The following is a 15507-nucleotide window of genomic DNA, read 5'->3' as shown; positions in this document are numbered from 1 at the left end:
TGTGTGTGTGTGTGTGTGTTTCTCTATCCCTCTCTGTCTCCCTCTCTGTGTCTGTCTGTCTATCTGTCTCTCTGTGTGTGCACATGTCTGGGGGGGGGGGATGTCAAGGGAAAACTTTGTTAAAATGATTCTCTCCTTCTACCTTTTTGTGGGTTCCGGGGCTGTGACTCAGGTCTCCAGGCATGCACATAAGTACCTTTAATGGCTGAGCCACTTTGCTGGCCCATTTCTTTATGTTGAGAACATACTTGGAAATATTCCATTAACTTCTGCCATCCATAGTTGCCCCCGTCTCCTGTGCTATAGAATATTAGAAGTTATTGCTCCTGTGCAACTACCCTCCATACGTAGCAGCTACCCTCTCACAGGTCCTCACACACCCGAAGCCTTCCCAGGCTCTGCCAGTCGCTAGTGCTCTCCGCACGTCCACATGGCCAGCCTCTTCCTATCCATGTGTGAGTGACAACATAGTTGTTTGTCCTTCTATGCCTGACTGCGGGATGTAGTACAGTTGGTAGAGTCCCAGTGTTGTGTGCAAGAGACTTTGCGTCCAATCTCCAGTGCTCTGTAAAACAAAGTCTTGACCTGCAGGCCTGGAACCCCAGAACCTCCAAGGTGGAAGCAGGGAGATCAGGAGCCCAGTGGCTTCCTGGCCGATCTGAGTTACATGAGGTCTGTTTTCACCGTGGACTGATTTCATCGAGTGTCACCGTCTTCCCGTTCCAGTGTGTGTCGCTGCCTGTGGTGGCGTTCCACTAGTCCTGTGGCTGACTACTGTTCCATTGTGGGTACCTAGCATCGTTCATCATCCCTTCATCTATCGATGGACACTGTATTTTTTACTGAGCATCGACTGGACCACAGCTCCTGATAGAAACTGTGTAAAGGAGGAGGGCTTGTGCCGGCTCAGTTTCATAAGGTCTCCATCCTACCTGGCAGATTTTATGGTGGCGGGAGTGTGTGACAGAGGCTTGTCGCATCGTGTCAGACCAGGAAGCAGAGAAAGAGACTGGAACCAGGCCAGACCCAGTGGTTGTGCTTGTAGCCATCAAAACTCCAGCCCTGTGACCTACTTCCACCTGCCAGGGCCTGCCTTCTAACGATTCCATCGACTCCAAAAGTAGCGCCACCAGCTGGGCGACCTGAACTCAATACATGAAAACATTCTGTGTATCCTAAGTGCTATCCAGACTCTGGCCACGCCTTTCCTTATCAGGTCACTCACAGCCACCAGAGAGCCCCCGCTGAGATCAGATGCTGCACCACACTAGGGTCTAAGAGTCTCTGCAGTTGGGAGTATGTTTGTCTTTCTATGCCTGACTGCGAGATGCTGCACCGTTGGGAGAGTCCTGACCTAACACGCAAGTGTTTTCAGCCTGGGAACTGTGCATTTAAAGGTCATCTATCAAATCCTTACTTCTTAGAGAAATGGAGTTCTGTCGTCCATGCTTAAAAACAAGGAACTCGTGTTATTCTAAAAGGTTCCAACCCACAAGAGGTGAAACAAAAGAGTCCCAGTGTTCCAGAGCAGTTACAGGGCCAGCTCATTGTTCCTGACGAGAGACACAGAAGCGTGCAAAATTTGACTCCCACCAGCTGTATGTGTTGGTGTGGGCTTTTACACATCTCAGGACACACTGCCTGAGCGGGAGCAGAGACAGCGTGAATAAGCACCAGTAGTTTACCTGCAACAGGGTATGCACTGCATGGGTGACTGGAAAAACTCCCTCCGTGGCTGACAAGCACTCCGAGAATCCAATGAAGTATGCCACTTTCAAGCATCCCAGGACGACGGTGATAAATGCGAACAACGTGATGCTTCCTGGATGGGAGAGATGCATGTATGTTAGCACGCACAGGGCCATCCCAAACAAACTATGTAAGTCCTACAGCATGTGGGTGAGAGGTAGGTACCAAGACCAAACAGTGAGAAACGCAATGCCCACAGGCGAAAGAATGAAACTGGGACTGACTTTATACTGTATGCAAGCATGGACTCAAAACAATTCAAACACTCAAATATCAAAGTTTAAAAAAGGCAAAACTGTCAGGAAAAAAATATAAGAGAATGCTTAATGAGATAGAATCAAGCAATGAGTTGCATCAAAACGAACACTCTCAACCAAGAAAGAGGGCTCCAAAACTGGGAGAGAGTATTTGAAAAGTAACTTTTGTGGTGGCTATGAAAATGACCACGTAGACTCAGAGAATGGCACTATTGGGAGGTGTGGCCTTGTTGAATTGGGCGTGGCCTTAGAAAACTGGGCATGGCCTTGTTGGAGTGGGTGTGGCCTTGTTGGAGGAAGTATGTCACTGGAAGTGGGCATTGTGCTTTCAAAAGCCCAAACCTGGCCCAGTGTCACTCTCTCTTCCTGCTGCCTGCCAATCCAGATATAGACCTCTCTGCTATATCTCTAGCACCGTGGCTACCTGTATGCCACCATGCTTCCTGCCATGATGATAATGAACTAACCCTCTGAACTGTAAACCAACCAATTAAATGTTTTCCTTTGTAAGCGTTGCCATGGTCATGGTGTCTCTTCACAGCAATAAAAACCCCAAGACACTTTCTACAGAGTCCTTAATATCTAAAGCATACAAAGACATCTGCAGTATTAAATTACCCAAACTCGAACAGACAGTTCTCCAAAGATAATATTAAAAACGGACACTAACTACAAGAAAAGACGCCCCAAACTACTAAAAATTAAGGAGAGGCAAGCCAAGACCAAGAGACACCAAGTCATCCCTGCTAAGATAGGTGCTATTTTTGTTAAAGATTAAGTTAATCGTGTGTGTGTGTGTGTGTGTGTGTGTGTGTGTGTGTGTGTGTGTTTCTGGGTGTGTGAATGTGCACCATATGTTTCCAGTGCCATCAGACCAGAAGAGGCCATCATATGCCCTGGAACTGGAGATACAGAGAGTTGTGGAGTCCTGGGAACTCATCCTGATCCTCTGTAAGAATGGCAAGTACTCCTAACCCCTAACCCATCTCTCCAGCCCCTAAGATAGATGCTATCCACAAACAACGCGGGCTGGGAAGTTGGCTCGGTTTTGAAGCACTTTGCTGGAAAGCTTGAGGAATTGACTTCAGATCCCCAGTAGCCACATAAAAACTGAGCATGGCTGCATCCCACAGATGGAGAGATGGGAGATTTAGATAGCTAGACTCCTGGAGCCTGCTGGCCAGATAGCCTTGCCTATTTGGTGATATAGTAGGCTAGTGAGAGACCTATCTCAAGCAAAAGGGGATGGCACCTGAGGAGTGACACTGAAGACACCTGCCATCTGAAGATCACATACATGCATCTGCATATGCACAAATTCATATGCACAGGTATAGACGTGCACACACACACACACATACACACACACACACACACACACACACACACAAATAAAAGTAAACTAGAAAGTTGGTGTCTTAAAACTCAGTAGGAAGAGTGTCTCTACTAGCCTGTCTCGGAGTGTCTCAGAAGAGGCCTTGCCTGGTAAGGTAAAGAGTTAAGCAGTTGTTTCTTCATATCGGTGATTTTGATTGAAAAAAGAGAAACAACAAAAAAATGCATATAGAGGAGTCTGTCCAGGAATTACAAAACAGGTTTGGAGGTTGCTGGGCAAACGCAAATCTAAGCAAGAAAAGCATCCATGTTGGACCTGTGAGCAGTGCCTGAGCTCCTGGGCCCTCCTGGCACCGGTGGTGTGACTCACACGTCCTCTCTCACGCACAGAGGAAACTGGATCACATGTGCTGGGCACTGAGATACAAGGGTGGAGCCAGGCAGGATCGATCGAATTACAAGACCATCAGAGTGGCCTCTGGTGAAATGCAATGCAACAGCCCTGCTCACCCCTGCAGCTCAGAACCCTACAGAAGTGATGGGAGGTCAAGAAGTCATGTTTTGTTAATCCTGGCAATCCCCCAGGGAAATCAGAACCTCTGTAAGAAAGAGTCAGATGCAGATATTTGCACCTAACCAATGGACAAAAGCAGCTGACCCCTGTTGTTGAATTAGGGAAGGCTGGGAGAAGCTGAGGAGAAGGGCAATCCTGTAGGAGGACCAGCAGTCTCAATTAATCTGGACCCCTGAGATCTCTCAAACACTGGACCACCAAACAGACAGCATACACCAGCTGATATGAGCCCCCACACACATACAGTAGAGGACTGCCAGGTCTGTGTTCATTCAGGATCTAACCCTCAAGAGACTGGAGGCCCCAGGGAGTTTAGAGGTCAGGTGGGGTGGGTAGTGGGGGCACCCACCTACCCATTTCTGACCTCTGTTATCCATTTCTGATTCACAAGTGTGTGTGTGTGTGTGTTTCAGAACATATAGGCAAAATATATAAGGTCACAGAAGAATCAAACCACACAATTTTCTCTCTGTGTAAAACTTTGCCTCGCCTGAAAACAGATGTCTGTCATGCCCTAAGAGGCAGTAAAATGGAACATGGCAGAGAGGCTGCCCACCTTCAAGTCTTGTCTTCTGCCATTTGTTGATTGAGACCTTGGGCATTTATGTAACATCTGTACCTCACTTTCCCAATCTGTAATATGGGGATAATGATTATAGTGTTTCCCACAATGCCTCAGTGCACTGAGAAGACTCGGGATCATTCCATAGAATTCCCCTGGAATACCCAGAAAGTTCTATGAATAGGCTATTGCCATCGATACCCTCTCTCCATCCCACTGAAGAAGAAAACCTAATGAGTTGGAACCAAGTTGAGTGTCAAGCACCCTAGGGTGGACTGGATGGCCCAGCAGGTAAAAGCGCCTGCCATGAGGCCTGAAAATCCCATATAATAGAAGGAAATCCCCAGAACCCATAAAACAGAAGGAAAAAGCCAACTTCTGCAAGTTGTCCTCCGACTCTCTCTCTCTCTCTCTCTCTCTCTCTCGTGCACACACACACACACACACACACACACACACACACACCCCACTATAAAAAAACAAAAACAAAACAAAAAAAACAAAAAGATAGTCAAGTAGCTGCGTTACTTGACAATAATCTAAGATACCCAGCCGCCTGTCTGCTGCTGGCACCAAAGACCCCTCTAGGAGTCTAGAATGTTGAACAGGTGGACAGCTCTAGAGTTTGCCTATCTCTCTACTGCCTGGAAAGACGCTCCCCGGTGTATCATGACCAGCCATCTTCTGGCTGCTACCTGGATACGCATGCTGGGAAGCTCACAACCCCTCACAGCGTGTCATCCGTCACTGTGACTTGCTTAGGGCTTAGGTTTGAAAGTGCGTCCTTCTATTGAAGTGCAGGATGCCTCCCAGAGCCCTTCATCATCTTCTCTGACGATGGTCCACCCTCTGTCTACTCACTCACTCACTGTGGTGGCTTGAATAGGAATAGCTCCCATAGGCTCATATATTTGAATGCTTGGTCACCAGGTAGTGGAACTTCTGTTGAAGTAGAAGTGGCCTTGTTGGCAGAAATGTGTTACTGGGGGGTGAGCTTTGGGGTTTCAAATGCTTAAGCCAGGCCCAGTGTCACTCTCTCTTCCTGCTGCCTGCTGATGGAGAACTCTCAGCTACCTCTCTAGCATCATGTCTGCCTGTGTGCTACCCACCATGAAAATGGACTAAACCTCTGACATATAAGCCAATTAAATGCTTTCCTTTATAAAAGTTGCTGTAGTTAAGGTGTCTCTTCATAGCAATAGAACATTGACTAAGACACTCACCCATACATCCACTCATACATTTCCCCATACATCAGCTCATCCACTTACACACACACACACACACACACACACACACACACACACACACACACATGCACACCACACCCATTCATCTACCCATTCACCTATACATACATCCACCAGTCCATTCACTCATACATTGCCCCAATCATCAGCCCATCCATCTGCCCACCTACACACACTAAATAAATACACCCCACCCACCCATCCATCCATTCATCCTCCCACCCATTAACCACCCATCACACACAGCCTCCACTGATTCAATTGTTCTACAGATACCGTCTGGCCCTCATTTCACATTAATGCAGGATCTCGGGACACCATGGAGAGCATATTCAGGAAGTGCCTGTACCTTCAGGAACTCACAGTCTGTTCAGCCTGACACAGTAACTGGTTAATACAATCTCCTGCAGGATCGGTGCCAGACAGATGGTGGCCAGGTGTCAGGAGAACAGCAACCCAAGGGTCGCAGTAGCCTAAAGGTGGCAGGAAAGGTTTCCCAGATGAGACTCGCATGTTAAAAGCCCAGGACTCTTCTGAAGCTGACAGATGAAGACCCATAGCATTTCCTATCATGGGACTGCCACATCCTTCTGTCTTCTGGACTCAACATCCTTTCCTGCCCCTGGGACCACTGTCCTACAAATACCTATGAGACCCCTACAGTTTTACTTCCTTTCCAAAGAATGCTAAACCTCCATCTAGGTTCCGACTGTAAGAACATGAATGAGTGCTGCTGCTGATTCTTAGCACTGCATAAGCCAGGTGTGGGAGTACATGCCTGCAATCACACGGAAGGCAGAGGCAGGGGCATTAAGAGTTCAAAGTCGCCGGGCCTGGTGGCGCAGGCCTTTAATCCCAGCACTCGGGAGGCAGAGGCAGGCGGATTTCTGAGTTCGAGGCCAGCCTGGTCTACCAAGTGAGTTCCNAAAAAAAAAAAACAAAAAAAAAAAGAGTTCAAAGTCATCCTCAGTACATAGGAAAGTTGGGGCCAGCTGGGATGCACACGAGGCCCGGCCTTTTCAAGAGAAAAAGGAAAGGAAGAGAGTAGAAGGGGAAAGAGAAAATGGGAGAGGAGAAGGCAGGGAGGACGGGGCGGGGGAGGAAGATGAAGTGGGGCAGGGGAGGGTAGAGGAGAGGAGGGAGGGAGGATGGAGTTAGCCAGACGTAACCATGTTTTTGGAAGTCTCGGGATCCTGTATTGCTCTCCCTGTGTGCCCATCCCCCAACCCTAGCTGGGGGCACCCATCTCGATTGTCCTTTTCCTTAACCTGTGATGGGTCCCCATGAAGGCTGGGACGAAGCTCAGGTCTGGTGCCTGGCTCGTTGAGTTCTCTGGGGAATCAATCTCTAAGCACCCAATCCTTTCCAAACTCCTCATGTGCCCCCACCGTGTGCATTACACTCCTGAGTCGTTTGTCTCACAGTAATAACGTACTTGCCTCTCTCCCTTAGAAGTTCTTCTAAGCAGTTAATATGCATAAAGTCCCTGATTCTCAAGACAACTTGATATGATAGACAATAACATATGCCCCATTTTACAGGTGAGAAGACCGAGGCAGAAAAGTGAAACTCTATGTGTGGAAGCCATGCTTCCGTCCACCATTGTCTGCCACCTTCATGGTCTTCCCGCTTCTTGCCCACCTCTGCCCACTCTGTATGAGGCCATGCCAGGCGATGCATCTCTACACTGAGAGACCAGCAGCACAAGGCAGTCAGGATGGACGCTCTGCCTAGGCCCCTAAGTAAAAGTCAGTTTGACATCCAAGCATAGCATGGGTTCCTTCACCACTGTCCAGGGCAGAGGTCCAAGACCCTCCTGCTCAAAAGACAGAGGGAAAGGGGAGGTGGGAGTGGGGAGCCAGGATGTCACCGGTACTGTCACCTGTACTGTCATGCTTTCCCATCATCATCACCCACACTTCGGGGTTGTTTCTAGTGACACAAAGCTAGACTCTCCATGAAGCCCATTTCCATGGATGGCCTGTGGTAGCACACTGGACAGAGCTCTGGAGAAACTCAAGTTTAGATATGCCCTGTTTAAAAACAGAAACTGAAGAATCTGAATTGTAGAGTAAATTCGGGGGTGATCCCCCGTTCACGAAATCAGCTCTGACGGACTGCGATGATTCTAGCTTCCTAAACAACAAGTGTGCTTGTAGCCACCAGTGTTTCCAGAGTTAGTGTTCGAAATACTTCTGATCTTGAGACAGACAAAAGACAAGGGGGAAACAACAACAAAAACAAAACAAAACAAAACAAAACAAAAAACCCTTCTGGCCTCATCCCATTCTGAGCAGGCTAGCAATGAAGAAAATCGGGAAGTGGTGATTAACACTGTTAAGGAGGCTGCTTACTGGCTGCTCAGGGGGCAGGCACCGGTTCTGAGGCTACAACCATCCCTCCCAGAGGAACTCATCCCTAAATCAGCAAAGATGGAGTTAGACCCAGAGTGCAACACTGCTACCAGTTATTTAAGTGGATCAGTATTTTTTTATTATTATTATTATTATTATTATTATTATTATTATTATTATTGCAAAGAAAATAATTCATCCCTCACAGGAAGTAGAATGGACTATTTCCTGCTCAAACAGGTACCTTGCAGATCAAACCAAACCCTACGATTTCCCATAGAAAACCTCAGTGGCTGGAGTTTCGGGGCAGGGATCTCTATCCCAAAGCATGAGCCTCAGGGCACTGCCCTACTCGCTCCCCATACAGACAGGACTGAGACTCCACTACAAACCAGTCTATCCAGCTAAGAGTCCAAAGGAAACCTCAGTCCCTGCTGGGGCCAAGGAACTTCCTCTTGGCACCTTGGTAATGGTAAGCCACTTTTCGCTCCCAAACTTTCTGCAGGAAGGGCCAGCTCATGGTCATCTTCCTGCTCCTCCCCGTGAGGTAGCTGTGATTCTTATCTAACGCCTGTAAGAGCTGGGGCTCAGAGAGCTGACGGGGACGGAAGTGGGGAGTGCAAGCCGTGTCTTCCAGGCCAACAGCATTGCATAGCACGTGGGTCTCCTTGGAATGGAGACACTACTATGGGGCCACTTCCAAAGGGTCCACATATCCTACTGCATGCGTGCCACCTGGGACCCCAGAGAGCCCATGCCAATTCCCCCATTCTCTGTGGTACCACACCACCCAGGACCCCACCCCACTCTGCCCTTTATAGGTTCCTAGGCCAGCCACTCAACATTCCTTGAGATCCTGGCCTCCCTGGACTCTCTGAGCATCTGGATACCATGAGCCTTCCCGCTCATCATCCTCCTGGGTACCATTTCCTGAGGGTTTGCAGTTTACCCTGTGCTGGTCTCCATCTGCCTAACCTACTTCATCTCTACAGGCTATCCGAAAGACGTGGAGTGCTTCCATAGGGAAACCTTGGCCTGTTCTCTCTCTCTCTCTCTCTCTCTCTCTCTCTCTCTCTCTCTCTCTCTCTCTCTCTCTCTCTCTCTCTCTCTCTCTCTCTCTCTCTCTCCTTCTCCCCCAGGCTTCCCAACCTTGGGAAATAACAGGGTCAGTCAGAGCGAAGAGGGGGAAGAATGGAAGGAGACTTAAAGGAAGTGGAGGAAGAGGAAGGGGGAAAAGAGGAAAGAGAGCTACGAGGAAGAAGCAAGAAAGAGGGAAAAGGATGGTAAGGGAGAGAGACAGGAAGTGAGGGAAGAGAAGACAGAAGTCAGGAGGGAGGGGAGAAACTGAAGAAAGAACTGAAGGGGAAAGAGATGGAGGAGAGAGGAGGTGAGGGAGGGAAAAAGGATGCTTCTTCTTGGGAAAGGGTTAAAATGTCAACATCCTAGGGTCACAGTACCAGTCCTGTCTATGTGATGTTGACCCCACAGCTGCCATTCATAATCCACAAACCCACGAGCTCCCTCAAACCTCCATTTTCAGGAGGAATTCAGGTAGTTTGTGGTCCTGTACATTTTTTTTTTTTTTTGAGGCAAGATAAACTGATCTCTCTGAATGTCTCTACTCAAGGCAAGAGGGTGATTCTTATGACAAGGGCAATTCTGATGCAAGGGTGATGAGGTCACACCCTTGAATCGTTGTCTCGTGGCTCCTTCTGGTCCAATCCAGCTTGAGGTCCCCCTCTGCAGAGGCTCAGACTGGAGCTGGGGTCTTAGAAAAGCAGGGAATATGTTTGAGGTCAAGTGTGCAAAAAATTGGGAGGCAGCCTCTGAGGGAAATTACAGTCTAAGATGAGAAAGTGGGAGGAGGCACCTTTGCCCTGGATCCCGTCTGCTCCCTTTGCCCTGGATCGCAGCCCTCTCCCTTTGCCCTCGTGTCTCCGGCCCCCTTTGGCCCATTTGGGTCTGTTTTCAATATGGGCAGCCCCTCTAGCATGTAGTGAGGTCGTCCCTCAAGACCATGACCTCAGGACTCCCCTCATCCTCTCAGCTCCTCCTCCAAGCCAGACCCGTGTGGCTCTTGGACAAAGCGTCACAGGCTCCCCCCAATGGGGTGAAGAGGCAGTTCAGGCCACAGCAAGTGTGGGAGTGTGAACAGAAACACAGAATGGAGCCGTAGGATACGCTTCAGTCTCAGGGAGGCCTTAGCCCATGGAAAGCAGGACAGAGGGAAGAGTGGAAAAGCATTCCAAGAGAAGGAACCGAATATGCTAAGACCTTGGGGCTTTCAATACTGACCGGAACTGAGTCTTTGACAGCCTACAGCCCAGGATGAGGGCTGAGAAAAGAGTTTATCTGAGGCCAGATCATAGGAGCCTTGAGCGCCCAGAGGGAGAGAATGGTCTGCAAGCCGGAGCCTGAAACATTGCAACAAAGTGTTAAGCAGGAAGACCTTCGAGCAGAGCCTAAGGCAGACAAGGGAAACTCGAGAGGAGGGCGGGAAAAGAGATGAGGCTTAGAGCTAAAGTTCGCTCTCAAAGAGAGGCGTGGAGAGCGGCACTCACCGCGGAGCCAGCGCGCACCCGCGTGCGTGTCCTTGGGGCGGATGAGGCGGCGCTGCATGTAGCTGCGACCCACGTACCACAGCATCCAGAGCAGCTGCAGCAGCATGAGCGCGGTTAGAACGCACAGCAGGTCGCTCTTGCCCACACCCGTCGCGTGTACCGCCCAGGCCAGCAGGAACAACAGCCCCGCCACGAACACGTTCAGTCCATACTGGCTGCTCAGTGTCTCCGCCAGCTTCTGCGGGACGCTGGCGCTGCGCCGGGGACCGGATGCTTGTGGAGACCCTCGGGCTAGGGGAGGTGGGGGCGGAGGGCATGCCGCGATCCCCGACGGCGCGGCACGCGAGGAGCCTGAGGATGCTGCGGGAGAAGAGGGCGCGCCCGGGCCCCCAGGCATCTTCCAGTCTGGTCCCCGGGCGGCTGCTCCCGCCCCGCACGTTGCTCCTGGCTCCTGTCCTTTCCCCCACGCCCTCTGGGCACCAGCCAGGCTTGCCAGTGCCCTCAGATCCTGCTCTCCTCCACTACTCCCTGCCCTCAGTCAGGTCCCAGCCGCTGTCCTTCCTCCCGGAGCTCCTGATGGTCGGCTCAGGTCCCTGCAACCCGTTGCCCCTACCGCTGCGCCTCGAGTTCTGCAGCACCTCTGCCTTGCCTGTGCCACCCGCACCCCACCCCCGCGCCCAGCCCGCCTACCCCACCCTGGCTCCCCGGAAACGCGGGACTGCAATAGGTGCCGCCCGTCGGCTCCGGGGCTGGCTGGGAGGGGTGGGATACCAGGGGACCCACGGAATCGTGGGAGCCAGCTCAGAGGGTTGCTGAGGGCGTGGCTGCTCCAGGGTTGTGTCCCCTAGACTTTTGGGTGGGCCCTCAGGGGTCGAGCTTGCATGGGTCCTTCTCATCTGGGTGCCCTAATCCCTGCTGCTATCTACTGGTGTTTTTTGTCTCTGCCCTCGTCCTGTGAGTGGCTCAGGGTAAGAAGCAGGGAATAGGCATCTTTGGGGGGGGGGGGTCTCTCCGTTTGTCCCTTGTGGATGCCTGTGTGGGAACCTGAGTGAGAGCATCGACGATGGCTAAGTGGTGCCACTACACAAGGACATGTCATCCCTCCGTATCCTCTTCTGGAAATGATGCCAGAGAGAGCTGAGCAGGGGGAAAAAGTCCCCAGTGGTCCGGTAGTAGTCTCGAGGGTGCAATTGCTTCCTTTCCAAAGCTTTGCACTGAGGCAGTCCCCTAGGCGCTCCGCTCTAGTGCCAAGAGGAAGCGCAGTGGATTTCTGCGAAAGAGCGTCCTATGGTTGACCGTGACCTGGAGGAGAGCCTGGAGCCCATCAGTGTGGTGCGAGAGGGTAATGGGGAGCAATCGGGACATCGGGCTCGGAGAGGGCAACGGGGGGGGGGGGGCAGAGCACAGGCCAAGACGCTCCGCCTTGGTTTTAACGTTCTGCTGTAGCCGATTTCAACTTCTTCATATTTTAACAAGGAAACCCAGGACACCCTGCACACGGGCAGGGCAACTGCTAGTGATGACTGCTAAGGGGGGGATGGGATGAAAGAGGCAAGACGTCTTGGGCCCAAAGAGTTCTGGAAACTTGCCTAGCTTTCACCATTAAATTCATTTGTTCAATCATTCCATTTATAGATAGGTAATCCACATTGAGATATTATTTTCTGCACTTAGTCCTGAGGACTCAGTAAGGCCAAGCAGACCTGGAAGCCAATGGTCAGACTGCTTTTTCGGTGCCCTGGGAAAACTCACCAGTGACCTAAGGCTACCCAGCCCTTCCAGGAGACACAGGCACCCCAGGAAGTCACCTGTCAAGAAGGCTGAGAAGGTCTCTGGAGGGGTCAGCGTCTGCAAGCACCATGCCTGGATTAGCTATCTTGTGGAAGGCTGGAGGCAGGTGTGGCAAGGGGCTTCCATTGTGTGCTAAGAATGATTGAAATGACAGCAGTGGGATGCCTCCCCAGATAAAGACACTTGACACCAAGCCTGGATGCCCAGCCCCCACATGGGGAAAGGAGAGGGCAAATTCCTCCAGGTTTTCCTCTGACCTCCATAGGTCCGCAGTGATATGCACACACAATAAATAACTAGACACATAATCGTAACTTCAAAAGCCCACAAATGTTATCCTAGTCAGTTCCAAACCTGTGTCACTCTACAGATTCCAACGAGCCTTGGGTTGCCAAGGGACTGGATCTCAGAAGAAATTCCCGTAAATGAATCCTGTCACTTTTCCTGCACGCCTTTCCCCGTGGTAGCTAGTCACTGGCAAAGTCAAACTGAGGTTGTTTTCCTTCTGAAATGATGTTCGAAGCATCGAAGAGTCCCGTGGCTCCTGTAGCGCGTCCCTGCTCACCTTGCAGACAGTTTCCCATCCCTCCGTGCACAGTGGTGGGGGAGGCATCACACCCATATGTGGCTGCTCTTTCTCCCTGTGTCATGTCACTTTCTAAGGAGACCTTTTAGTAAACATCGAAATGGTCTCTGAGCTAATACCAGGGTCACGTGGGTGTGTACGGGGATGCACATACATGTGCATATGTGTAGAAGCCAGAAGGTAACTAGGTGTCACTTGTCCAGCACGGTTCCTGCTTCTTATTCTGCCTCGACTTGTCACCTAGGCTAGGCTGAGTGTCAAGTGAGTCCCAGGGACCATCCCTGCCTCCTCGGTGCGGGGTTACAAGTGTGTGCCATCACGCTGACATCTCTTGTTTGTTTGTTTAATGTATGTTCTGAGGACTGAGCTTAGGACTTCATACTTACGAGGCAAGCACTTTACGGACTGAGCTAAGGCTCCCAGTCCCTCCCATGGTCACGTCTCCTTCATTAATGTGTGGGAGATCTCATGATGAGACACCCATAAGTAGACAGATGAGAATGTCACTAACAGCCTGATGGGGCATCCTGTGTGTCCAGCCCAGGAAGGGAAAATCCCCACTCCCTCCATGATAAGAGGGCCCAGTACAGCCCTACCTCTCCCGAGCAGACTCCCCAGAGTAAGACGCCCAGTGGGCTGCTTACAGCTGGGCTCACCCAACACTGTGGATTCCTGCTGGTCAGAGTTCTTTTGAGGTGCAAGTTTCTTATACAGTATCCATTGGAGACCCACCCTCAACCCTCTTCCCCCACATGTCTTGGTCTTCAGATAGTTCATCTTCGCACGTCATTGATCGTCACTGAGCCTCCCGGAACCCACCCATGGCCCTGGGCAGGTTTCTGCTCTTCACAGTTCTTTATTCAGACAAGACAGACCATACCAGTCCATCACTCGGCTCACAGGAAGAGATTTTATTGATTACTGTCCTTCAGGGTCGGCACTGGGTGGGACTGTAAGGCTGTAGGTGTCCAGTTTTAGGTTGGTGCCATCTTGCCATGCAGAAGCACCTGTAAACATGGCCTGAGCTGCTTCTCCTCTCATGAGACAGTGTCATGCTACTGTGGATGTGGATTAAAGAATTGAGGCCATGAGGCAGGTGTCAGCCTGGAAGGGATATGGACTACCTGCAGGTCAACTTGTTCTACGTCTTACATGCCACATCTGCTTGACAACAGACACCACTGTGCACGAGCAACATTTTGGCTAGATCAGATAATATCCAGCTCATAATGGAAACTGTGGTCCTGTGGTCACTTAGTTCTCAGAAATAGAAGTTGTCTGATGGAAAATAACTTATCTGGAAAAGGCCATTTTCACTCTGAAACCCTCTAGATCTGCACCGTGATTCTCCGGTTGGTTCCCGCCAGACCATATCCAGCACCATCTGCCAAAGCTACCTCATGTTTCCTTGGCTTTGTTAGACTGTAAGATCCAAGTCAGGGCAGCTGGAAGTACAGGCTGGTGGGCTACAGTCACCATATTGCTGTTACCCAGTCAGAACCTGGATGCTGACGTGTAGGCTCCACCTGCAAATCAGCTAGTCATACATGAATTTAAGGATGGCGAAAGCCACAGCCCTTCCCTTTGAATCTGGGAAACCCAAGCTGCCCCATGGAGAGGTCAACAAAGAGTGAACCCCCCGTAGCCAGCACCCACCGCCAACTTCAATGAAGCATCTTGGAAGGGGCTTGTCCAATCCCAGCTGAGTCTTGCTCCTGTGAGGCAGAAACAAGGTGTCCCTGCCAACTCCTGCTCAGATTTCAGATTCCTGAGCAGAATAAATGGTGGCCGTTGTCTCAAGCCACGTACATTAAGGGTGTGGTTTGTTATGCAGCAATAGATACCCGGAACATACGGACAAAAGCGGGACTGAGTCCAAAGATCAGATGAGACCCAGGAGGCTTTCTCCAGTGACCCCTGTTGATGGGACACGGGGCTGTGTAAGGAAAGTTCCGATGATGGTCGCAGGAGAGATGGTGCAAGTGTGGGGGACAGTGAAGGATGCCCTGGATATATGGCTCATAGCATGGTGGATTCTGTTCATTCCTGCCAGGGTATGAGCTGGGAAGGACAAGGCACTTCATTTCCTTCGTGACTCCTTTGTATCACACACATGAAGGAACGCATCCCTCGCACTTCACATGCCGTAATGAAATTTCTTTCTTACTCTCAAGGTTCTGTGCCTCAAGATCTGGGTTTTATACATGCTAGGAGAGCATTCCATCACTGAGTTATAGCCCTAGCACTTTGTTAAGAAGTTGAGACAGGATCTCCTAGGTAGCTCAGACTGGCCTCAAACTCTAAATCTTCTTGCTTCAGCCTCCCAAGTAGCTGAGATCACGGGTGTTTTATCACCATACCCTGTGTAATTTCTTTTCAAGATGGGAACAGAGATAGAAAATAAATAGGAAATTCTTTGGTGGTTTTATAGTCAAGGAGGAAATCAAAGAACTAGGCCTCATTGAAGAAACATGAGAAAGTTTAAGAT

At 50.4% G+C, this 15507-nt stretch overlaps 1 protein-coding gene across 1 annotated transcript in view; it reads right to left on the bottom strand.

Annotated features, from left to right (window-relative positions):
- Window positions 1-11057, bottom strand: part of Otop1 (otopetrin 1) — a 26702-nt gene extending 15645 nt beyond the window's left edge. Inside the window, exons 1-2 of the mRNA XM_021211264.1 lie at window positions 10643-11057; window positions 1686-1822 (exon numbers count right to left, since the gene is read on the bottom strand). Of these exons, the coding sequence (XP_021066923.1) occupies window positions 1686-1822; window positions 10643-11039 (534 nt within the window). The 5' untranslated portion in view covers window positions 11040-11057. The remainder of the gene's footprint in view (window positions 1-1685; window positions 1823-10642) is intronic.
- Window positions 11058-15507: the final 4450 nt, after the last annotated feature.

This window comes from Mus pahari, chromosome 13 (genome assembly GCF_900095145.1).
Source record: "Mus pahari chromosome 13, PAHARI_EIJ_v1.1, whole genome shotgun sequence".
NCBI classification, from domain to species: Eukaryota; Metazoa; Chordata; class Mammalia; order Rodentia; family Muridae; genus Mus; species Mus pahari.
Note: the sequence above shows the minus strand (reverse complement) of the source record. Positions and strands in the feature narration are given on the sequence as shown.